The 26,612-nt window shown below is 37.5% G+C and overlaps 3 protein-coding genes across 3 annotated transcripts in view; 2 read left to right on the top strand and 1 right to left on the bottom strand.

Annotated features, from left to right (window-relative positions):
• Positions 1–4,745, top strand: part of LOC139502673 (ankyrin repeat domain-containing protein 7-like) — a gene marked incomplete in the record, with an annotated part of 7,679 nt that extends 2,934 nt beyond the window's left edge. Inside the window, 2 exon segments of the mRNA XM_071292206.1 lie at positions 2,042–2,245; positions 3,896–4,745. Coding sequence (XP_071148307.1) covers positions 2,042–2,245; positions 3,896–4,101 — 410 coding nt within the window.
• Positions 4,746–9,154: 4,409 nt separating this feature from the next.
• Positions 9,155–14,641, bottom strand: LOC139503492 (complement C1q-like protein 4). Its single transcript, XM_071293280.1, has 3 exons — positions 14,510–14,641; positions 13,358–13,431; positions 9,155–9,913 (listed from the first exon to the last, which is right to left on the bottom strand). The coding sequence occupies exons 1-3, from the start codon at positions 14,620–14,622 to the stop codon at positions 9,441–9,443; spliced, it is 660 nt and encodes a 219-aa protein (XP_071149381.1). The 5' UTR covers positions 14,623–14,641; the 3' UTR covers positions 9,155–9,440.
• Positions 14,642–16,695: 2,054 nt separating this feature from the next.
• On the top strand, positions 16,696–26,546 carry LOC139504447 (autotransporter adhesin BpaC-like). Its single transcript, XM_071294532.1, has 8 exons — positions 16,696–17,121; positions 18,295–18,634; positions 20,966–22,344; positions 22,663–23,017; positions 23,110–24,101; positions 24,418–24,898; positions 24,991–25,359; positions 25,411–26,546. Exons 1-8 carry the CDS (start codon positions 16,696–16,698, stop codon positions 26,544–26,546), a joined length of 5,478 nt encoding a protein of 1,825 aa, XP_071150633.1.
• The last annotated feature ends 66 nt before the right edge of the window (positions 26,547–26,612 follow it).

Below are 26,612 nucleotides of genomic sequence, written 5' to 3'. Positions count from 1 at the left end.
CGTGGAATCAAAACCGGAACGCTTATACCATATTCCGGGAATCAAATTCGCTTTCATCTATTGTTTTACATTTATTCAGATGGATGATGTCATTGTATTATGTCATAAAGGTGGAAAATTATGTAATCCTATTAATTATGAAACGCTGAAAAGTTTCAATTTAAGTATAAATAATTGTTTGTGCATAATTTCATTTACAAAATATGCAACAACATGTGACATATATTGGGGTGACTTAGTGTATCCCCATCCCTGGTTCTAACTTCAAGGAAAGTCTGAATACATAGAAACTATCCTTTGTAGGTCAAGTACCTGAACCATATTACTCGGGTGTTTATGGAAATTTTCGTGACTTGTAAAGTGTTTACGTATTGTTTTTACATTTTTTATGTTTGTGTGGATCTATACTTTTTCTTCAAAGGAATCTTAACATTCTTAAGTAAATGAAACATTGACTGTAGTGGTGAATCATCTATCCTAACATGTATAAGAGAGCTACCGTTTGATTTTTATGGGGGGAATATGATGAAACATGTGTCCGTCATGTCTTTTAGGCCTAAATTAAAATATTGTTTGTTTGCCCTTTTCCGACCCTATGTTTTGAAACAGGGTAGGTAGGTAGGTAAAATATTTTATTTTTTTCCCCAAAAAAATAACTTGGCTCGGTATATTATTTGTCATGGGTAGGCAGGTAGGTATAATATTTTATTTTATAGATACAAACTCTGCATAATGTCATTTGTGTCCGGTTTTTTTTTGCAAATAAGTTTTCTGGGACTATTAGTTTAAAAAAAAAATATCACGTAGAATGTGAAGCTAATTCATATGCACAGTACTATTTTGTTTTAAAATATCAAAATATAGAGCTGTGCCGCATATCTTCAACGTTTATATGCCTGGAACTTTGAAGAGTTTGAACTTGCACTTATATTCTGTACTACGTACCTTGTATGCTTACCTTAAGATTTTCTGTAAAAGATAACTTGGTACTGATAAGATATGTCCGGACGGACCATACATAACTAGTAGAAAAAGTCCCTAGAGTGTTAAAAAACATCGTGTGTGCCCTTGTTTCCAATAAAAATGCTACAAGACTTAAAACTCTGACAATTGTCACGTATTTTACATCGCATTTATAAATGATCTGTATGGACAACTTGGCGATTTTACTGCCAGATATTCTCCACTTTACAGGGTTTTGTCACGTTTGATTCAAATCAGATATAAATAATATAGCGGCATCGTTAACATAATCATCCCGATTTGCGGATCACAAAAGGCCATCCCTACAAAGAATACAACACGTGTCTGTTCACATATTAGTTTGTACACACGTTGATAATTTTGTATCAAACGAACTTATTTGTAAATGAACCCTGCTCTTTAAGTATAAAGGTACAGAGTAGCGTACGTCATATCATGATTTCAGGAAGCGTTCACATGCTGAACATCGATTTCAAACAAATGCTTTGAAACTTCAAATGCAAGTGTTCATGTCAAACGCTCAGGTGATACCAAACGGACTGGACCTTATCCGTTAAAGATAAAACCCGAGAATTCCGGATAAAATAGTTTTGAGCGGGAAATACAACTATAAGATTTTTGGTAGGAACGAACAAATAAAATAAAATAAAATCTTGCTGGTAAATACAAATAAAAGATTTTCAGGCGCAACGAATTTATAGGGTCGGTCGGTAAAGGGCAAACAATCAATATTTTAATTTAAGCCTTATTTGTAAATTTCTGTCCTGCCTTTTTTATTTGTTTAACTCTCTTCGGTCCTGCCTTATTTTATCAGTTGTTATTGACCTTTTTTACATAAATTGTCATCCTGCCTTTTTTTGGTACAAAGTTACCCATCCTGCCTTTTATTTTTACTCAACACTCCTGTCCTGCCTTTTTAAAATTTCATCCTAGCTCCAACATAACAATAAAATCGTAGCCCCCTAAGCTCAGAACTCATCGAAAAAGTAAAATCTGCTACACATTCCTAGGAACAAATAGTTAAAATGTTTAAATACATTACAATCATTTATTTCAGGAGCAAGTATTCATGAAACTGATCACATTGGCCGAAGTGCTTTACTGATAGCATCCGAACAAGGATCAGAAAAATGTTGTCAATATTTGATGAAACATGGTGTGGACATGCAGATGAGAGACAGCTTGGGTCACTCAGCTTTGTTTTACGCCTTACACAGCACGAAACTTTCGGTTCAACTTATAAAACAAATTTTAAAATCAGGTACAGAAATTTACTTTTTTGTGAAAGTGCGGAAAACTTTATCTGGTCTGATGAATACATTAATTATAGACTACTATACAAAAAACAACAATAAATTGTAATAAGAAAAGAACAACAAAAAAAATGAGAATGGAAATGAGGAATGTGTCAACAACCCGACTTTAGAGCATGTAGCGAGAAACTCCCGCACCCGGAGGCGTCCTTCAGCTGGCCCGCATGTTTTTACACAGTCAATATCACAAACATCTGTTTCTCACAAAAAAATCAACAACAATGACTGGTATATTTGAAACAATAAATATACAACAACTAATAATATGTAATATTTATCTTTATTACCAAAGTCTATATAAACTGTAGGTATACATTTGAATTACATCGACATCAATAATACATACAATACATACATAAATACAAACTATATGTGAAAGATTAGCAGAAGGTGTTGTTACAGTAGTAATACACAAACGTTATTTTAACATTTCAGTTCTAAGCTTAAAAAATCTATATATAAATTTACCTAAATTACACAGCTCTTTTACATTGTTCGTACTAATTAGTTTAATAAATTTGTACATCGATGGTTTTTTCCAATAACATGGCTTAGTATAAATTGTTCTAAACCTTGAAAAAGTGGACATTTGAGGATGAAATGAAACTCATCCTCTATTACATTTTTAAAAAAACGTACATGTTCTAATATTTCTTGTTATAAATGTACCATAACAATCTAATTAAAAAAACCGATCTCTCATCGCTCCTGTTTCTGATATGTCGCGTGGGAGATCTAACGAAACCCGCTTTGAGGTCACATGTGAGTGACCTCGTAGGTGTGTCTTTTTCGACCAATGAAATTGAGTCTTCCACGATCTTGGAAGTTTGACGTAAGGCAAAGGGATGTAACTCATTTTATTTACGACGAAATCGTCAGTCAAAATAATTCATAAACTTTTTTGATTGGCTTATTAATAGGTCGTCAACTCATTTGCATATCTTTATAAATTCATAACTTTTAGTTCACTCACATGTGACCTCAAAGCCGGTTTCGTTAGATCTCCCACGCGACATATCAGAAACAGGAGCGATGAGAGATCGGTTTTTAATTAGATTGGTACCATAAAATCTTCCATTTTTTATAGCTACGTAATAACACCACTTACCGTTTTGATTTTTTGCTGGGGTTTCGGTATTTTAGTATTGTACTTTTTATCTGTATCTGTATGAGTACATTGAATATACCAATCCTGGCTTTTACTCAACGGGAGAGAGAGACACCTATTGGCGGTGTTTGAGAGCAGCCATGAAGCTCTCAACTGCATCTGCACATACAATATTGTCTTCCAGTTGGTCCCAATGTAGTATGCACTTGACAAAGAAAGAGTTCTTATGTGGATCGGTTTTGTAAGGAATATTGTCTAGTGCCTTCATATTGTTCTTCACTGAATTTGTCACTATATTGGCACATACAAAATTGTCAAATGTTTTAGGTTTGATTTTCCTCTTGGGTTTACTTTTAACAAGAAAATCGTCGGAATTAATAGCTGGGATAAACCTCTCAACCACTGTGTACAGAAATACCAGCCATTGACTTGATCTTCTTTTTATGACTCCTAGGTATTCGTTTTAATTAAAATACATGTTTCGTTTTAGGATACGATGTTAGCCTGGATGCAGAATGGGTAATTAGTGAAAACCATTCAGAAAACAGCTTGAAGAAATTAAACCCGAAACTGTATCAGACCATACTAGACAAAATAGGAGTTCCTCATTTTGAAAGAGACTGTTACTGTAGACGTCCTAGCATAGGTAATGTCATTCTAACACGAATCTCGACGATTCTCGTGGCACCAAACTAGTCACGTGACTTGTACGAGATGGAGCCACTCAGCAAAACTCGGTTGTAAAAAGAAGTTGTCGTTTGAGCTCAATCGGACAGTATTGCGTTCAACGGAATAGTACAAAGTGTTATGATTGGATAATCAAGAATTATACATTGAAAAACAATGATTGAATAGAATAAAGTAGTTCGACGTTTTCTAATTTACATAATGGTTGGAGTGAACATCGAAATAGAAAACTGAAATAAAATGAGGAAATTATCGGATTAGAATATGTATAGAATAAAGTGCGAAAACAAATGAAGATTGTAATATATTGTATATATTATGCTGTACCAATCAGTGGCGTCATTACCTAAATTGCAGTTACTTTTTCAAACGGCTTTGTATGACATTCGTTGGACCAGTGCTTATCAACGTCACATGATAGGACATATACATGACCGTTGCTTATAATAAAGTGCAAAGAAAACTGATGCTATTTGTGATCCACGAAATCCTGCTTGATTTGAATATGCAATGGACTTATAATTGTTTATCATGTTTATTGCACCATTGCATTGGTATCTTCTATCTTTTTTTAACCAATATAAATATGCTTATATGTAAAATATATATACAATACTTTTGTAACAGTTTTTACAATATAAAATTGAAATGAACTTATCGTTGCATTCGTAACAACTCGGCCGATTCCGAGAGTAGCGGATTCTACCGAGGATTGCCGAATGCTTATCGTTCGACTCTCGAGAGGAAACATTGTTTTAACATTGCGTTAGGGCGTTAAGGATCGCGTAATATAAATATTGACTGTCGTATTAATGTAGTTACTTAGATTTCTCTCAGGGAGCAAGATTCGTGATGAGTGTACGAAATAAAATTGAGAATCTGAATACACACAATATATATTCGTCTATTCTGAATATCGACGCTCATGTTTTGGAAGTGTCACCATATATGTAACCATAGATGTACTGTCAATCCTTTTTAGTAGAAGTAAGGTGGCAAATGTTATGGTTTATTGTTGTTAATTCTTCTGTGTCATTTGGTCTTGTTGGGAGTTGGCAATCATACGACATCTTTTTATTTTTTATATTGATTGCCAATATTTTGTTTCATATTTTCCGAAATCAATGGTGTTTGTGAATTCTGGTTCATTGTGAATGTTGTTTGTTTTTAATTTGAATTCTGTATTCCAATTTCGTTCCGTCATGTTTGAAATGACATGAAATTTTACTCTTGTCAAAGGGAAATAATCGATAATATTATTATGTTATTACATACTTACTCTCAATATAATCCTTTTCTCTACTGAATCCTAGTAGCAGGGACATAATGGTGTTTTGATCACATGATCCCAAAGTTTTCAATTTAGATTTTATTATAGAACTTCAATAAAGGCATTGTTTTCTATTCTATGATCATCATTTTTTTAAGTGTATAAATTTGTGTAGATCAACATTTCTAGTCGCCATCAACAGTACACAGATGAATCAAAACTCCACCATTTTATAGAGAGGTATATGATTCTACTGTACCAGAAACAAGGACAGGAAGATTTTTATTTTTGAGGTTGTTGAATATAAATGTTTACTTATGACTAGGTTGATTTTTGATAAGTTTTTGTACAGATTTATGTTCTGCATTTTTCTGGAAAAGATAAATACATTTGCATCCTGTCTTGGATAAGCTACAATACCGTAGCTCTCATGTCCTTGTTCTGCATTTTTCTGGTCAAGATAAATTGATTTGCATCCTGTCTTGGACTAGCTGCGGAACCGTAGTTCTCAGGTCCTTGTTCTGCATTTTTCTGGGAAGGATAAATACATTTGCATCCTGTCTTGGATAAGCTACGATACCGTAGCTCTCATGTCCTTGTTCTGCATTTTTCTGGTCAAGATAAATTGATTTGCATCCTGTCTTGGACTAGCTGCGGAACCGTAGCTCTCAGGTCCTTGTTCTGCATTTTTCTGGGTAGGATAAACTCATTTGCATCCTGTCTTGGACTAGCTGTGAAACCGTAGCTCTCAGGTCCTTGTTCTGCATTTTTCTGGGAAGGATAAATACATTTGCATCCTGTCTTGGACTAGCTGCGATACCGTAGCTCTCAGGTCCTTGTTCTGCATTTTTCTGGGAAGGATAAATTCATTTGCATCCCGTCTTGGACTAGCTGCGATACCGTAGCTCTCAGGTCCTTGTTCGGCATTTTTCTGGGAAGGATACATTAATTTGCATCCTGTCTTTGACTAGCTGCGATACCGTAGCTCTCATGTCCTTGTTCTGTCTTGGTTCTGCATTTTTCTGGGTAGGATAAACTCATTTGCATCCTGTCTTGGACTAGCTGCGATACCGTAGCTCTCAGGTCCTTGTTCTGCATTTTTCTGGGTAGGATAAAATCATTTGCATCCTGTCTTGGACTAGCTGCGATACCGTAGCTCTCAGGTCCTTGTTCTGCATTTTTCTGGGCAAGATAAATACATTTGCATCCTGTCTTGGACTAGCTGTGATACCGTAGCTCTCAGGTCCTTGTTCTGCATTTTTCTGGGAAGGATAAATACATTTGCATCCTGTCTTGGACTAGCTGCGATACCGTAGCTCTCAGGTCCTTGTTCTGTATTTTTCTGGGAAGGATAAATTCATTTGCATCCTGTCTTGGACTAGCTGCGAAACCGTAGCTCTCATGTCCTTGTTCTGCATTTTTCTGGGAAGGATAAATACATTTGCATCCTGTCTTGGACTAGCTGCGATACCGTAGCTCTCAGGTTCTTGTTCTGCATTTTTCTGGGAAGGATAAATTCATTTGCATCCTGTCTTGGACTAGCTGCGATACCGTAGCTCTCAGGTCCTTGTTCTGCATTTTTCTGGGTAGGATAAATTCATTTACATCCTGTCTTGGACTAGCTGCCGAACCGTAGCTCTCATGTCGGCGTTTTGCATTTTTCTGGGTAGGATAAATTCATTTGCATCCTGTCTTGGACTAGCTGCGTTACCGTAGCTCTCAGGTCCTTGTTCTGCATTTTTCTGGGTAGGATAAATTCATTTGCATCCGGTCTTGGACTATCTACGGAACAGGAGCTTTTAGGTCCTTTGATATTTTTGACACTTTCAAGATATTATAAAATAACTCAAGAGCTACAGTTATGTAGCTAGTCATGGATCTCTTTTTTATGTAGCTAGTCATGGATCTCTTTTTTTTTTTTGCGTTCTTTCACATATGTTCTTGAGGACAGGATTGTTTTAGCCCCCTTCCTCTTTTTTTTCTCGTATACGTTAGTTTTTTGTTAATTTCCTTTATTTCCAATTATTATCGCGTTTTTCTCTGTGATATTAACATATATAAATAAACCAGTAATGACCTTATCAATTTCTAGTCTACTATCCACAACGAACACTTAATATATATATATATATATATATCATAGAAAACGCGATAAGTAGTTGAAATTAAAAGAAAATGAAAAGAAAACGAATTTAAGTAAAAAGGGAGAGGGCTAAAGAAATTGTCATGTCCTCGGTATGATCTTACCAAGCCATTGAATTAATTACCAAAAATCTTCTATCCCTCTCCTGAATCAAATGGATGTCCCCTTGTTTGCCTGGGAAATACCACACCTCATGTCCCGTTATATATCTTCTACCCCTCTCCTGAATCAAATGGACGTCCCCTTATTTGCATGGGAAATACCACACCTCATGTCCCTATCCAGATTTCTTTAGCTAAGGACATCAGTATAAAGCAATTGGATTATTGAACGGGGATCATATATAAACTTTTGACAGATAATTGTCTTAGTGCCAATCACAGATACTTCTCCACTATATATATTGAATATAGTGCTAATATTGATAAAACCAAACTAAGTTTAATATTGGACCCTTTGGACCTGAATGTAAACCAATTTGAAAACGGGACCAAAAATTAAGAATCTAAATACTCTGTTAGATTTGGCATATCAAAGAACCCCAATAAATCAGTTTTTGATGAAATACAACCAATACAATTTCGGACCCTTTTGGCCGCAAATACAAAACACCTGTCTTAAGTAAGGAATGTACAGTAGTTGTAGTCTCTTTATGTAGTTCATACGTGTTTCTCGTTTTTATATAATAGATTAGACCGTTGGTTTTCCCGTTTTAATGGTTTTACACTAGTAATGTTTGGGGCCCTATATATATATATATAGCTTGCTGTTCGGTGTGAGCTAAAGCTCCGTGTTGTAGGCCGTACCTTGACCTTTAATGGGTTACTTTCACGAATTGTTACTTGGAGGGAGAGTTGTCTCATTGGCGCTCATACCACATCTTCCTATATCTATAAACAAAATGACACTATTACATAAATTAACAGGACTACTAGCAGTTATGGACATGCCAGCTCCAGACATCAATTAAACTGATTGAAAGATTATATCTTCATCATATGAAAAGTGTTCCTGTTTTTGGCGTTTTTTCGTTTCATTAATCCTTGGTGTTACTCATTCTACTGTTTTCTATGTATAGTGTTTTGTGGACATGTTCCTGTTTTCGTCCTTTTTCGTTTTGTTATTCCTAGGTATTGTCAGTTTATCTTTGACTTGTGAATTTTAACGTCTTGTTGATATCATTCGCCCTTTTTTAGAAGTGGTTTGGGTTGGATAATTATATATTTTATTATGCTTGGACCATTTTTTCTATACTCGTTGATTGTTTTGCTAATTATTCTATAATCTTAATAATTAAATAAATATCTTTTTTTTAATTTTGCTTTTGTTTTTGCCAATTTTCCAAGATTGTAAATAAATGATTTTCTTTTATTATTCTCTATTATATACATCCCACCAAAACATCTCAAAATCCTCTTCCTGGATCTCTAACTAAAATGAGGAATCATTGAGGCAATATAATATCAAGAAAAAAAGTCGTTATTTTTTGTTATTGTTTTATTGGAAAATAACAATAGCTCGCTTGCATACAACTCAATTCAATACTGATAAAAACGGTTTATAAATTAAATAACATATAGGGCCATACATACTGAATATATTTCGTTCTCTCTAAAAAATAATCTATTATATAAACAACAACAAAAAGACAATATGGTATGTTTATTTTTCTTTTTTTCAAATCCTTAACATTTTTTTTTATAATATCTTAACCAATGAAAACGAAAAAAAAATAAACTTTGTGTAAAATTTCTAAAAATAATTACTTGAAAAGAAGTGTAATAACAATCCAAAATAATTTTCAGAAATTTTATAATAAAAGAAGTTAAACAAGTATTAAAACTCTAAACAAATTTGAGTTATATAAATGAACGAAATATTTATCCAAACGATACGTTTTTACATATACAAGATATCTGATACATTAATTTGTCTTTATCGTCCTACCCCTAAAAAACCTGCTGCCGGATCGGAATACGGGATTTCTCCGATGCGATATCCGGAAAATGTGGTGTAGACTTGGTCAGATTTTCCAAAGAGAGTAAATTCTTGTCCAGGTCTTGCTCTTACGGCAACAGTCTCCCCTTTGTGCAGACTCACAATGACGGTATTTCCGGCTGTTGAGTGACTGTTATAACCAGAGACAGATACTAAAGAATCAATGTTTTTAATTAACTCAATCCACATCGCTCTATCTTGGTTAGAGTTGTACGCATGCGCATGGAACACATACACCCCAGTATCCGGAGCGGTGAACTCACCGGTGTCAACAGAATAGCCGTCTCCGAAGTTTGAAAACACTTTATCATAGATAATTGTTTCGGAGTAAGACATGTGCAAGGTGCTTGTTAACCCAACTGAGAAAGCTATTGTACCATGTTTCCCTGATCTGTCATTCTGTGGTGGACCTACAATACACAATAAAAGTAACAGAGTTATAATTACATCAGTTCGAGGTTTTTCCGTTCAATCATCTTATTATAATGATATCGAGTAATATTAATGAATCAATTCTCTATTCACTTTAAGAACAACTGCATATTATATAACTACTAATTTTTTAACATACGAGTCAATATTTCTTTTTCTTTTTTTATGCTTAAGTTCTATGCGAAGCATATTTTGGCTTTAACCCAAAACCGTGAGTTTTTCTGCATTATTCAGACATTATGGGTTAATATGCATGGAAGTACACAAAGCTTCAGCGGAATGAGAAAAAAATTAAGAGATCACGTAATTAAGTGTAGCTTTCAGTAAATGCACGCCTCCTTTAAAACGGTCATCTAAATATATGGTCAATGGGATATGGATGTCTTTCGCCATCTTGGATAGTAAATAACAGAGAACCTTATGTCTAGATTTTCAATCAAATTAGCAAAATTTGATGAGGAATGTAGATAACTAATCTAAATTGTCCTTGAAAACTATATATTTATAAGATTTCAACCTATACATATAAAATATTTTAACAAGTGTAGATTATTTTTGCTTGATTTTTAATGTTTTTAAACTAGCATTTTAAGAGGTAAGCCCGAAATAGTGAATTTCTGAAGGAATCTTCATGAAATTTTGCTATTTTCTATTTTAGCCGGGAAAAAACGCACGGTAAGTTAACCTTATCTTTTCTTTTGATATTTCCAAAGCAACTTAAACAAAAAGCTATCATCCCCTATTTTATTTTGCAATTCTATCATTTAATTTAGCTGTTGTAATTTATCTTATAAATGAATGGACATTTTTGGCTTGTACAAAAATGTATTATGAGACAGCAATTTATCAAAACAAAAGCATATCTACAGAGTATCAGACCCAGACAAATTTTGAAATGATTACTAAATATATCTCAAAGGTAATGACACGACCCTGTAATTTTTTTCCTACTTTTTAAATTCCGTCATTTATAAAGTTTCAATTTATAACATCCTTAGTCATTTCAAAAGCTGGTTATTTTGAAAGCAGAATAATTTATAACAGTCTTTCTGAATTGCTTAATATCTGAAAGGCTCTATTTCATAATAACAAGCTTCTTTACGGTTATAAATTGATATAGTGATTGTTGCAAATTCCTTGGAGATCCGTTAAAACTAAAACAAAGTTTATTCAGAGGTAATAAGTCGTTTAATAAAAGCTTGGATATTCGTTGTTAAGCTATGCAGATTGACTTTGAAGGACTTTGTTGATATATTTTACAAAAATGGAATAAAATAATGAATTAATGTGTAAATATGCCGATCAAAGTTCTACCTATCTTGATAACTAAGTCAACTCTAAGACCCCCTTGGATTCATTTAATATTTACGCGCGGATCTTTATTTAATTCTTCTGTAAACTTTTTGACAGGTGACCTATAAAAGTCAGACAAAATAAGCATGTGATCTAATTCCTCATTAGAAGATGTTACTTTTCCCTCATGTTCTCTAATTTATTGTTTAATTATCAATTTAATAAGGATATGAAAACATCTCTTCCGATGATTAGAAGAGATTTCTTTTGCTAAAATAAATCGCTGCGAATTAGCCTAGAAAGGGCTTAACGCGAAATAAAATATCCGCGAAAATCAGGTGGTTTCCATCATATTGGTGATCTATATTAAGGTGGTACCTAACACTACAGGGAGATAACTCTGTAAAGTCAGCTAAACGTTTTAATTACGTTGTGTTGTAAAAGGAATATTAAGCTTCTCAATGATCAAAATTGGTGTTTGTCAAACTGCTATATAACCAGTGTAATTTTTCTGACAAAACGGTTGGTTCAAATTTTTTGAAATTTTTATATTTTTGTTAACTTACTTTGACAAAATTTTATGAAAATTAAACGAGCCAAATTAATTTTAGTGTAAGTGTTGGGTACCACCTTAAAAACTCACTATAGCTTAGGACAGATGTCATTGCGCTATTTACTGGATAAATAGGGTTGAATATTTTTTCCTTTTTATTGTATAATTACTTGTTTATATTAATACTTGTCTAAAACTTATTGTTCAAAGTTTTACATGGAAATACACATTTGATACCATTTGTTATAAGTTCTCGTCCTATATACTGAATATGCTTGAAATATTTGCAACTGGACGTTTGGTAATATAACAAATAAATAATCATTTTTTCATTACCGGATTTCCAACCTTGAACACGGTTTTTTAATTTGAATTTTAAACCGGTTATCAGTAGATTAATTGTGCCTGATGTTCATATGATGAAATCATAATCTTTCAGTCAGTTTAATTGAAGTCTGGAGCTGGCATGTCAGTTAACTGCTAGTAGTCTGTTGTTATTTATGTATTATTTGTCATTTTGTTTATTTTCTTTGGTTACATCTTCTGACAACAGACTCGGACTTCTCTTGAACTGAATTTTAAAGTGCGTATTGTTATGCGTTTACTTTTCTACATTGGCTAGGCTAGAGGTATAGGGGGAGGGTTGAGATCTCACAAACATGTTTAACCCCGCCGCATTTTTGCGCCTGTCCCAAGTCAGGAGCCTCTGGCCTTTGTTAGTCTTGTATTATTTTAATTTTAGTTTTTTGTGTACAATTTGGAAATTAGTATGGCGTTCATTATCACTGAACTAGTATATATTTGTTTAGGGGCCAGTTGAAGGACGCCTCCGGGTGCGGGAATTTCTCGCTACATTGAAGACCTGTTGGTGACCTTCTGCTGTTGTTTTTTTCTATGGTCGGGTTGTTGTCTCTTTGGCACATTCCCCATTTCCATTCTCAATTTTAATTAAAGTGTATTGAATTTAATCAAAATTTATGTATTCCTTGCAAACTGACACGCATCGGATATTTCATTTCTGTTTACAGCTAATTATTAATACAGGTTTTTCAACAACTGTTGGGAGGATCGGTAAATGACATGTTCCAAGACGTCACTGATGTCCTCACCAGAATGTCCGGCATCATTTTTAGAAACAGTCTCTCAGTCCCGTCAATTCGGTTCCGACTTATGTTTAATGATGCCAATCAAAGATCATAAGCCAGATACCCCTCCCTCTCGTAAATCAAATGGACGTCCCTTCCTAAGACAACTATTCATGGTGAATATCAAATACAAGTAGACACGACATCTTTTATCAGGTCATGAACTTTCAATGGCATTTCTAAACGCGCTGTTTAGAATAGAACAAATAAACAAAAATATCGAAGATAAGTTAGTATACTACACACGCTATCAAAAATTTGCTAAACAAATCCCTCTGCTTTCTTTGGTGTAAATTTCTCAAAAATTAGTTCTGGAGAAAATTACTTTCAAACTAGTATGGCGAACTCGTGTTGAGAGCAATACTAAATCACTGAGTGTCTAAAGGTCAAATCGACCATCACAATATTGTCTTCTAATAAAAATGTCTTACCTGTTACTCTCCCACTACAGATTGTTAGTCCAACTACAAACAGTAAACACTCTAAGTACGCCATTCTTTGTACTCTACAAACAAACAATATTTATGTTAATTCTCTAAATAAAAACAACCTACATCAATATCATGGACATCGAAGTTAAAAAAAAGGAACACGAAACAAAGGGCTATACTTTTTTTCTTTACTTGGTAAATTCCGTCCCTTAGAGCAGCCAATGTCACAGCTAGTAAAATGGTTTTTGTTTTTTATTATCTTTCAAATATTAAAATGAAATTCAAAAGAAAAATGGTAAGGGGATATATACAAACTATATTAACTGTACGGTTGTATACAAACTATATTAACTGTACGGTTGTATACAAACTATATTAACTGTACGGTTGTATACAAACTATATTAACTGTACGGTTGTAAATAAAAGTTCCGTTAGATATTAAGCAGCATAAAACTCCAAAGTCTAAGAAAAAACAATTTTCAAAATATTCTAAACACTTTTTTTTGAAAAAAAAGATGATTAATGATTGCTTAAATTTGTGTGCTTTCTTAGCGTCCAGTGGCAAATAGTCCATATATATATATATATATATTTGGGACGAATGCCGGATGGAGGACTAACATTATATTTGCAACATAACTTTATTATATATCTAAGTCTTGAATAAGCAAACAAGCAAACGGCCTAAAAAATCATATTTAATTACATGACTGTATAATGATGTTTGTCAACTAAACTTTCAATAAGCTGGTTTCGCCTTTCCTGACGGAGATTTATTTAATTTAGCTTTTTTATATAAGTCCAGTGGAAAAGACTAAATAGCAAAACAAAAATATAAATTATAAATAAGAAATTGGAATTATCCAGTTAAATGCAAAACAGATACATTTAATTTTTAAATTGCAAAATTAAAAATATGCAATTTATAAACAAATTTGATTAAATTATTGTATTTAAAGTTAACATAGATACTAGTACTACATGAAATTTCAAACAGAAAAGATTTGAATAATATTTTGCAGCAAGATCAAAACTAATTATATCTATTCATGTACCTCTTGTTGGTAATCTGTGAGTAAAGAATTATTAATTTAACATAATTCATTCAAATTCAAACAATAAAAGAAAATGAATTAAATGATAAACTTACTTTAAGTTTTCTCTTATTGCACACAATTTCGTACTGTGTGTTGATGCAGTTGCAATATTTATAAAGCTCTGGAGTGGGTGGGATTGATTTTTATGTCGGTTCTCGAAGGACATATTTTAGTTGGTCCGCTGTGGTATTTGGTCGGTGTGACTTATCTTGACACATTGACAGTTTACTAATAATCAAAATATAGAAAACCCCATTCATTAAATTATAATGTAACGCCTTTTAAAAGTACTTCAAGTATGACTTATTGGAGTAACTAACAAATTTGAAAAATTTTAGTTTTGTAAAATATGTTTCATTCTGTGTTTTCCCAAGGTGGCCGGCACCTCATAATTCACATAGATTTGGGTACGATTGCTCAGGTGATATCTTCATTTTTGTATTCGTAAATTTTAGGCAATCCTTTTCTATTCTTTATATTTGAGCAACCCTTTATTGTGCATTCCTATATTTGAGCAACATATTTTTTACCTTATATTTGAGCAACCCTTTACTCTGTATTATTTATATAAAATTGAGAATGGAAATGGGGAATGTGTCAAAGAGACAACCCGACCATAGAGCAGACAACAGCCGAAGGCTACCAGTGGGTCTTCAATGCAGCTAGAAACTCCCGACCCGGAGTCGTCCTTCAACTGGCCCCTTAAAAATATGTATACTAGTTAATGATAATGGACGTCATATAAACTCCGAATTATACACAAGAAACTAAAATTTAAAATGATACAACACTAACAAAGGCCAGATGATCCTGATTTGGGACAGGTGCAAAAATGCGGCGGGGTTAAACATGATTTTTGAGATCTCAACCCTCCCCTATACCTCTAAACAAAACAAAACCACAACAGTAAGCACAGTAAACTCAGTTTAGGAGAAGTCCGAGTCCGATGTCAGAATAGGAAACAAAAGAAATTAAACAAAATTACAATAATACATAAATAACAACAGACTACTAGCAGTTACTGACATGCCAGCTCCAGACTTCAAATAAACTCATTGAAAGATTCATCATATGAATATCATGCACAATATCCCTCCTGTTAGGGGTTTAGTATTATACACTATCATAAAATATATGAAAAGAAAATAACCCGTGTCATGCCAACAACTGGTTTTAGAATAAATGTGTTTAATTCCGATGCAAAGACCCTATAAGTGAATCAATATTAAAGCCAAAATATGCAATCTTTAATGACTTATCGTAACTATATCTCTTCTTAATAAATCTGTTTAAAGGTTTTGTTAGCTTTTGAGGTTAATACTGATATTTTTGTGCTTTGTAAATAATATTATATATATTTGAGGAGCACTTTTTTCTCTACTCCTTATATTTGAGCAACTCTCTATCTTATTTTTTTAATTGAGTCCACCTTTATTCTATATACTTTTTGGGTTTTGCAATGATCAAAGAAAAATCATAAGTTGCGTCACTGTACATGTGGATGTGACTTCCCTCAGTCAGAAATCTTATTTGGTCTCATAAGAATTGTCTTTTGTTAGATTATAAAATTGAGAATGGAAATGGGGAATGTGTCAAAGGGACAACAACCCGACCAAATAAAAAAAAACAACATCAGAGAGTCACCAACAGGTCTTCAATGTAGCGAGAAATTCCCGCACCCTGCATGTTATTGATCGTCTAGCGTAGTTAATGTTGGTGACATACAGATATGTCATTTAGTCCACTACACTTTACAATATTAGTTTGACTTCTCGATTTGAAATATTACAGAGATACTTACCTATAATTGAAGGCCTATATGCTGATTTCTTTATGTTACTAGTTTCGACAGACGGCTGTACACCGATTATTTTTTTTATTTATATAAAAAGTGTTTTTTCAACTAGTTTGAGGCAAAAAACTTTAACAGAAGATAATATGTTCCTTGAGTTTATGTATTTATGGAAAACATTTCTGTGTTGTGTTATGGCGTATATAACTTGCTTATTTTGTACATAAATCAGGCCGTTAGTATTGTCGTTTGTATTGTTTAGCATAAATATTTGTCTTTATTCATAGCTTCATATACCTCACGGAGTTTTGCTCATTGTTGAAGGTCATACGGTGAACTATAGTTGTAAACTTTTATGTCATTTGGTCTCTGGCGGAGAGTTGTCTGATTAGCAATCATACAACATATTCTTATGTTTATATTGTTAAGTTGCTGTCTCATCAACATATGCACACCTGTTTTTATTCATATTTTATTCGCCCAAGTTATCAAAGAGCATTTAGACATGGTGTCCCCGTTTCTGTTACTGTTCATCTCAGAGCATTTAGACATGGTGTCCTCGTTTCTGTTACTGTTCATCTCAGAGCATTTAGACATGGTGTCCCCGTTTCTGCTACTGTTCATCTCAGAGCATTTAGACATGGTGTTCCCGTTTCTGTTACTGTTCATCTCAGAGCATTTAGACATGGTGTCCCCGTTTCTGTTACTGTTCATCTCAGAGCATTTAGACATGGTGTCCCCGTTTCTGTTACTGTTCATCTCAGAGCATTTAGACATGGTGTCCCCGTTTCTGTTACTGTTCATCTCAGAGCATTTAGACATGGTGTCCTCGTTTCTGTTACTGTTCATCTCTTAAGGGCTCTGAACATAAAAGTAAAAGGAAGGCAACCGTTAAAACACAATATGCATGCAATTTAGCAATCACAGACATAAGTCAAATTAAACAAAATTATTTCTAAGACATGTATGGTAAAAGAACTTCCAGCCTTATAGTCGTCAAGATCAGTAAATATCCTTAGAGAACTACGTCATAATCAAAACAATAAATACACAATGTGAAGTATAGGTTTCGTTGTCTGTGTTTTGATTTAGCCTACAAAATATTTATGACAAATTTGTATCAATAAACTGTCATTTCAACAGGTGCTTGTATCTAAATTAAAGGGTGGGTCTCAAATAGAACCAGTTTCTCAGTACGATCCAAATATGTAGATTTGTATTTCATCTTTGATATATTAGAAACATTTATTTATTTTACACATTTTGATATGCTAACTACTTGTAAATCTGCAATTCACTGATCAATTCAAGTGCAGTATTTATTGACAAATAGTTGTGGTTAAAAGTATCCATGCTATAGCACCATGCATTAAAGTCTGATGTATTTCAAGTGGATTTCTAATGACGAAGATGTATCATTGGTCTGACATTTAGAATTGCCGTATTACGTACGGAAAGAAAATTAAGGAAATGACAAAAAAGAATGCCGTTGAATTCTGACATCAAATATAAGATCTCATTTCAAAGTTTTTTTTTAACATTTTGTAATCTCGGGGTTGTACATAAGCACATCTTGACTTAATTTTATTTAAATAATTATATAACGTGCACGCTTCATAAGAAATCGAAAGTTTCATTGGCTCGGTATAAGCAAAAGGAAGCATTCATGCAGTTCTTACACCAATATCACCGGCAGTAATTGTGTTAACTTTTCAGTTTATGGTGGAAGATATAAACCCAAGATAACGCAAAAGAAAATAGACATAATGGTTTACTTTTTAAATTGTTATTTGTATGGAGAGTTGTCTCATTGGCACTCACACCACATCTTCCTATATCTTTTTACATTTTCAATCTTAGACTTAACATCTTCAAGCGCTTGATTAACATTTAGAGCTCTTGATTGATGATTTCATGTCTGCAGCGCTAGTGTTCATATCATGGTTATACAGTCGACACCGCCAGCGCTGGTGTTCATTTAATGTACTACAGTCGACACCGCCAGCGCTGGTGTTCATGTAATGGTACTACAGTCGACACCGCCAGCGCTGGTGTTCATGTAATGGTGCTACAGTCGACACCGCAAGCGCTGGTGTTCATGTCAATGGTGCTACAGTCGACACCGCCAGTGCTGGTGTTCATGCCAATGGTGCTACAGTCGACACCGCCAGTGCTGGTGTTCATGCCAATGGTGCTACAGTCGACACCGCCAGCGCTGGTGTTCATGCCAATGGTGCTACAGTCGACACCGCCAGCGCCGGTGTTCATGCCAATGGTGCTACAGTCGACACCGCCAGCGCCGGTGTTCATGCCAATGGTGCTACAGTCGACACCGCCAGCGCTGGTGTTCATGCCAATGGTGCTACAGTCGACACCGCCAGCGCTGGTATTCATGTCAATGGTGCTACTGCATGTCGACACCTCCAGCGCTAGAGTTTACATCTTTTGATCAAATGTGCAGTTGACATCGTCAGCGCTTAAGCATTAATGTTATTTAATGCACTTGAATATACAGATTTAGTTGTAAATGGAAAAAAAACTAATAAATGTGTATAAGAACGAAAAGATTGCGTTTTATAAAAAAATAGATATTTTAATGTAAATGATAAATAACTGGTCAATTTAAGAAACAAGGAGCTAGAAGTATATAAAAAAAATAACATGTGGTATGATTGCATATGAGACAACTCTCGACTCCACAAGTGACCAAAATCATAATGTCACGTATATTTTGAATTTCTTTAACTATATTTGGTGCTTATTATGTTCGTAGTTTACAGGTATAAAGAATAAGTTTAGGGTTTCGTGAAAGTGCATAGCTGGACCAATTCGAGGATATACAACTGTTACTTGTACTTTTATATATATATAAAAAAAGATAAATTTTGTTTCGATTAATAAATGTTATAAATACATCATAATCTCCCACACTTCGCTTTAATCTTTTACAATCTTTAAAAGAGCCACTGATTAAATGAAATGGACTTGATTTCTTGAATTGACCCTTTGAAGTTTGAAAGTTTTAACCGCTGACAAATTATGGTTTAATAGCCACTTAATTCAAATCGAAGGTAATTTGATTGCAACATGTAAATTGATAATATTTGTTGATTTCAAAATTAAAAGTAGAGTTTATAATAAATGTGTTGAAGGTACATTATAACTTTTCAGTAGTGTTTACTTGATTTATTTTGATGTGTATTGTAAAACGATCATGTATATACACTTACTAAACCCTGTCATGTTCTACAAATCTGCCAAAATGTAGTAGTATGTACTGCATAAAAGTGCAAGTCTTCATACCGGTTATTCATAAAGTGCAAATAGTAAAAATCGTATATTATATTCATGTATTTGGTAATGGTATGAAATCTTTGGCAGGCTTTGTGTTATTTATCCGTTCTGTCGGGAGTAGATTTGATTCTTCATATGCTAAGACCCTTATTTGTACATATATGAACATCACGATGGGTCCTACTAGTGGAACATGATCTGTTTATCCGTCTGTAGCAAATGGGATTTTCGACTTCTTTTTTTTGTGGCGTTGTCGTTGGTGTCGCTCAGTCTTAAGTTTTATATTTAAGGAATGACTGTTATATTTTTTTTTATGTCTATGAAGAAATAACATTAAAAAATTTGGTGCACACTGAATAACGCGCGCGTAGCGGGTTAACGTTATTTAACAGTGTGCACCAATTTTTATTATGTTATTTCGAATAGACAGAAAAAATATTACAGTCATTTCTTATAATTTCATTCTAAATTCCATTTTAAACCGTTGAAAACCATGAAAAAACGTTGATGACGTCACGGTCACATGACTACATTATGTCTATGGGCTGATAACAAAATAACGTCAGCCAATCAGAAGACGCGTTACATCCATAATTAAATTATATAGATATAAGAAGATGTTTGTATGTTTGTCAAAGACTTATAAGTTTTAATACCACTGTGGTATATACCGCCTCTCTTTGAAGACATATGCTGTAGACATTTTATTGACGGAGGGAGACCTTGTCCAAAAGTTGAAATTATGTGTTTGAGGTTGCTTTCAGATTTAAGTACTATATATATGGTTTTTATCCAACGCAATGATAGGTTTGAACGTAGCTTTCAAATTAGACTTGTTTATAATTTTTCGTTTGGGCTTGTATCATATTTTCCTTCTGTTTATATGATCAGTGCATCCTATATTGACTCTTAAAATTCAAAAGTCTATCTTAAATTGAGGATATATGGCCTTCCAAATACCGTTTCGATCCCTAACATCACTGAAGAGACATTTATTGTCGGATTCCGGATCTGGTGTACAAAAAAAATATTGACACCTTATGTTTGTGGCATAACTTCTTGGCCACAAGTTTATTGTTTCCACAGTTACGTATTAAATTTGTATTAAGATCCATTTTGTTACATCTTGTGATCAATTTTATTTGACAATCGCCAATGGCAGTCAGCAGGGTTAAAGAACATCAGTTGTTCGACCTGTTAGTCAAATTGCGTTTTGTTTAAATAGACTTTTTCACTCTTTTGGTCTTTTGGCAAATGTTGTTTGTGCTGTATTTAGATCCTTCTACCACTAAATTTGTTTTACATGCACTCGTATAAAAATTGCGGGTTTTATCAAACGCAATCATAGATTTGAACGTAGTTTTCAACTTAGACTTGTATATATATATATATATATATGGTGTTCATGTCAACGATGCTACAGTCGACATCACCAGCGCTGGTGTTCTTGTCAATGGTGCTACAGTCGACACCGCAAGCGCTGGTGTTCATGGCAATGGTGTTACAGTCGACACCGCAAGCGCTGGTGTTCATGTCAATGGTGCTACAGTCAACGGTGCTACAGTCGACACCGCCAGCGCTGGTGTTCATGTCAATGGTGCTACAGTCGACACCGCCAGCGCTGGTGTTCATGTCAATGGTGCTACAGTCGACACTGCCAGCGCTGGTGTTCATGTCAATGGTGCTACAGTCGACATCACAAGCGCTGATGTTCATGTCAACGGTATTACAGTCGACATCACCAGCGCTGATGTTCATTTTAATGGTGCTACAGTCGACATCACAAGCGCTGATGTTCATGTCATGGTGCTACAGTCGACATCGCCAGCGCTTGTGTTCATGAATGGTGCTACAGTCGACATCACCAGCGCTGGTGTTCATGTCAATGGTGCTATAGTCGATATCACCCGCGCTGGTGTTCATGTCAATAGTACTACAGTCGACATCACCAGCGCTGGTGTTGGTGTCAATGGTGCTATAGTCGATATCACCCGCGCTGGTGTTCATGTCAATAGTGCTACAGTCGACATCGCAAGCGCTGGTGATCATGTTAATGGTGCTATAGTCGATACCACCAGCGCTGGTGTTCATATCAATAGTGCTACAGTCGACATCACCAGCGCTGGTGTTCATGTCAATGGTGCTCTAGTCGATATCACCCGCGCTGGTGTTCATGTCAAAGGTGCTACAGTCGACATCACCAGCGCTGATTTTCAATTCAACGGTGCTACAGTCGACATCGCAAGCGCTGGTGTTCATGTCAATAGTGCTACAGTCGACATCGCAAACGCTGGTGTTTATGTCAATGGTGCTACAGTCGACATCACCAGGGCTGGTGTTCATGTCAATAGTGCTACAGTCGACATCGCAATCGCTGGTGTTTATGTCAATGGTGCTACAGTCAACATCACCAGGGCTGGTGTTCATGTCAATGGGGCTACAGTCGACATCGCAAGCGCTGGTGTTCATGTCAATGGTGCTACAGGCGACATCGCAAGCGCTGGTGTTCATGTAAATGGTGCTACAGACGACATTGCAAGCGCTGGTGTTCATGTCAATGGTGCTTCAGTCGACATCGCAAGCGCTGGTGTTCATGACAATGGTGCTACAGTCGACAACAGCGCTGGTGTTCATGTCAATGGGGCTACAGTCGACATCGCAAGCGCTGGTGTTCATGTCAATGGTGCTACAGTCGACATCAACAGCGCTGGTGTTCATGTCAATTGTGCTACAGTTGACATTGCCAGCGCTGGTGTTCATGTCAATGGTGCTACAGTGGACATCACCATTGCTGGTGTTCATGTCAGTGGTGCTAGTCGACACTGCGAGCGCAGGTGTTCATGTCAATGGTGCTACAGTCGACATTACCATTGCTGGTGTTCATGTCCAGTGGCGGATCCAGAAATTTACATCAGTGGGGGCCCACTGACTGACCCAAGAGGGGGCCCGCTTCAGTCACGTTTCAATGATTCCCTATATAAGCAACCAAATTTTTTCCCAAAAAGGGGGGGGCCCGGGCCCCTGGCCCCTCTCTTAATCCGCCTCTGATGTCAGTGGTGCTACAGTCGACACAGCGGGCGCTGGTGTTCATGTCAATTGTGCTACAGTCGACATTGCCAGCGCTGGTGTTCATGTCATGGTGCTACAGTCGACACCGCCAGTGCTGGTGTTCATGCCAATGGTGCTGCAGTCGACACCGCCAGCGCTGGTATTCATGTCAACGGTGCTACAGTCGACACCGCCAGTGCTGGTGTTCATGCCAATGGTGCTGCAGTCGACACCGGCAGCGCTGGTATTCATGTCAATGGTGCTACAGTCGACACCGCCAGCGCTGGTATTCATGTCAACGGTGCTACAGTCGACACCGCCAGTGCTGGTGTTCATGCCAATGGTGCTGCAGTCGACACCGCCAGCGCTGGTATTCATGTCAATGGTGCTACAGTCGACATCACAAGCGCTGATGTTCATGTCAACGGTATTACAGTCGACATCACCAGCGCTGATGTTCATTTCAATGGTGCTACAGTCGACATCACAAGCGCTGATGGTCATGTCATGGTGCTACAGTCGACATCGCCAGCGCTTGTGTTCATGTCAATAGTGCTACAGTCGACATCACCAGCGCTGGTGTTCATGTCAATGGTGCTATAGTCGATATCACCCGCGCTGGTGTTCGTGTCAATAGTGCTACAGTCGACATCACAAGCGCTGGTGTTGGTGTCAATGGTGCTATAGTCGATATCACCAGCGCTGGTGTTCATGTCAATAGTGCTACAGTCGACATCGCAAGCGCTGGTGATCATGTTAATGGTGCTATAGTCGATACCACCAGCGCTGGTGTTCATGTCAATAGTGCTACAGTCGACATCACCAGCGCTGGTGTTCATGTCAATGGTGCTCTAGTCGATATCACCCGCGCTGGTGTTCATGTCAAAGGTGCTACAGTCGACATCACCAGCGCTGATTTTCAATTCAACGGTGCTACAGTCGACATCGCAAGCGCTGGTGTTCATGTCAATAGTGCTACAGTCGACATCGCAAACGCTGGTGTTTATGTCAATGGTGCTACAGTCGACATCACCAGGGCTGGTGTTCATGTAAATAGTGCTACAGTCGACATCGCCATCGCTAGTGTTTATGTCAATGGTGCTACAGTCGACATCACCAGGGCTGGTGTTCATGTCAATGGGGCTACAGTCGACATCGCAAGCGCTGGTGTTCATGTCAATGGTGCTACAGGCGACATCGCAAGCGCTGGTGTTCATGTAAATGGTGCTACAGACGACATTGCAAGCGCTGGTGTTCATGTCAATGGTGCTTCAGTCGACATCGCAAGCGCTGGTGTTCATGACAATGGTGCTACAGTCGACATCACCAGCGCTGGTGTTCATGTCAATGGGGCTACAGTCGACATCGCAAGCGCTGGTGTTCATGTCAATGGTGCTACAGTCGACATCAACAGCGCTGGTGTTCATGTCAATTGTGCTACAGTTGACATTGCTAGCGCTGGTGTTCATGTCAATGGTGCTACAGTGGACATCACCATTGCTGGTGTTCATGTCAGTGGTGCTAGTCGACACTGCGAGCGCAGGTGTTCATGTCAATGGTGCTACAGTCGACATTACCATTGCTGGTGTTCATGTCCAGTGGCGAATCCAGAAATTTACATAAGTGGGGCCCACTGACTGACCCAAGAGGGGGCCCGCTTCAGTCACGCTTCAATGATTCCCTATATAAGCAACCAAATTTTTTCCCAAAAAGGGGGGGGCCGGGCCCCTGGCCCCCCTCTTAATCCGCCTCTGATGTCAGTGGTGCTACAGTCGACACAGCGGGCGCTGGTGTTCATGTCAATTGTGCTACAGTCGACATTGCCAGCGCTGGTGTTCATGTCATGGTGCTACAGTCGACACCGCCAGTGCTGGTGTTCATGCCAATGGTGCTGCAGTCGACACCGCCAGCGCTGGTATTCATGTCAACGGTGCTACAGTCGACACCGCCAGTGCTGGTGTTCATGCCAATGGTGCTGCAGTCGACACCGGCAGCGCTGGTATTCATGTCAATGGTGCTACAGTCGACACCGCCAGCGCTGGTATTCATGTCAACGGTGCTACAGTCGACACCGCCAGTGCTGGTGTTCATGCCAATGGTGCTACAGTCGACACCGGCAGCGCTGGTATTCATGTCAATGGTGCTACAGTCGACACCGCCAGCGCTGGTATTCATGTCAACGGTGCTACAGTCGACACCGCCAGTGCTGGTGTTCATGCCAATGGTGCTGCAGTCGACACCGCCAGCGCTGGTATTCATGTCAATTGTGGTACAGTCGACATCACAAGCGCTGATGTTCATGTCAACGGTATTACAGTCGACATCACCAGCGCTGATGTTCATTTCAATGGTGCTACAGTCGACATCACAAACGCTGATGTTCATGTCATGGTGCTACAGTCGACATCGCCAGCGCTTGTGTTCATGTCAATGGTGCTACAGTCGACATTACCAGCGCTGGTGTTCATGTCAATGGTGCTATAGTCGATATCACCCGCGCTGGTGTTCATGTCAATAGTGCTACAGTCGACATCAGCAGCGCTGGTGTTGGTGTCAATGGTGCTATAGTCGATATCACCCGCGCTGGTGTTCATGTCAATAGTGCTACAATCGACATCGCAAGCGCTGGTGATCATGTCAATGGTGCTATAGTCGATACCACCAGCGCTGGTGTTCATGTCAATAGTGCTACAGTCGACATCACCAGCGCTGGTGTTCATGTCAATGGTGCTCTAGTCGATATCACCCGCGCTGGTGTTCATGTCAAAGGTGCTACAGTCGACATCACCAGCGCTGATTTTTAATTCAACGGTGCTACAGTCGACATCGCAAGCGCTGGTGTTCATGTCAATAGTGCGCCAGTCGACATCGCAAGCGCTGGTGTTTATGTCAATGGTGCTACAGTCGACATCACCAGGGCTGGTGTTCATGTCAATAGTGCTACAGTCGACATCACCAGCGCTGGTGTTGGTGTCAATGGTGCTATAGTCGATATCACCCGCGCTGGTGTTCATGTCAATAGTGCTACAGTCGACATCGCAAGCGCTGGTGATCATGTCAATGGTGCTATAGTCGATATCACCCGCGCTGGTGTTCATGTCAATAGTGCTACAGTCGACATCGCAAGCGCTGGTGATCATGTCAATGGTGCTATAGTCGATACCACCAGCGCTGGTGTTCATGTCAATAGTGCTACAGTCGACATCACCAGCGCTGGTGTTCATGTCAATGGTGCTCTAGTCGATATCACCCGCGCTGGTGTTCATGTCAAAGGTGCTACAGTCGACATCACCAGCGCTGATTTTCAATTCAACGGTGCTACAGTCGACATCGCAAGCGCTGGTGTTCATGTCAATAGTGCTACAGTCGACATCGCAAGCGCTGGTGTTTATGTCAATGGTGCTACAGTCGACATCACCAGGGCTGGTGTTCATGTCAATAGTGCTACAGTCGACATCGCCATCGCTGGTGTTTATGTCAATGGTGCTACAGTCGACATCACCAGGGCTGGTGTTCATGTCAATGGGGCTACAGTCGACATCGCAAGCGCTGGTGTTCATGTCAATGGTGCTACAGGCGACATGGCAAGCGCTGGTGTTCATGTAAATGGTGCTACAAACGACATTGCAAGCGCTGGTGTTCATGTCAATGGTGCTTCAGTCGACATCGCAAGCGCTGGTGTTCATGACAATGGTGCTACAGTCGACATCACCAGCGCTGGTGTTCATGTCAATGGGGCTACAGTCGACATCGCAAGCGCTGGTGTTCATGTCAATGGTGCTACAGTCGACATCAACAGCGCTGGTGTTCATGTCAATGGTGCTACAGTTGACATTGCCAGCGCTGGTGTTCATGTGAATGGTGCTACAGTCGACATCACCATTGCTGGTGTTCATGTCAGTGGTGCTAGTCGACACTGCGAGCGCAGGTGTTCATGTCAATGGTGCTACAGTTGACATTACCATTTCTGGTGTTCATGTCCAGTGGCGGATCCAGAAATTTACATAAGTGGGGGCCCACTG

This window comes from Mytilus edulis, chromosome 14, assembly GCF_963676685.1.
Source record: "Mytilus edulis chromosome 14, xbMytEdul2.2, whole genome shotgun sequence".
Classification (NCBI taxonomy): Eukaryota; Metazoa; Mollusca; class Bivalvia; order Mytilida; family Mytilidae; genus Mytilus; species Mytilus edulis.
Note: the sequence above shows the minus strand (reverse complement) of the source record. Positions and strands in the feature narration are given on the sequence as shown.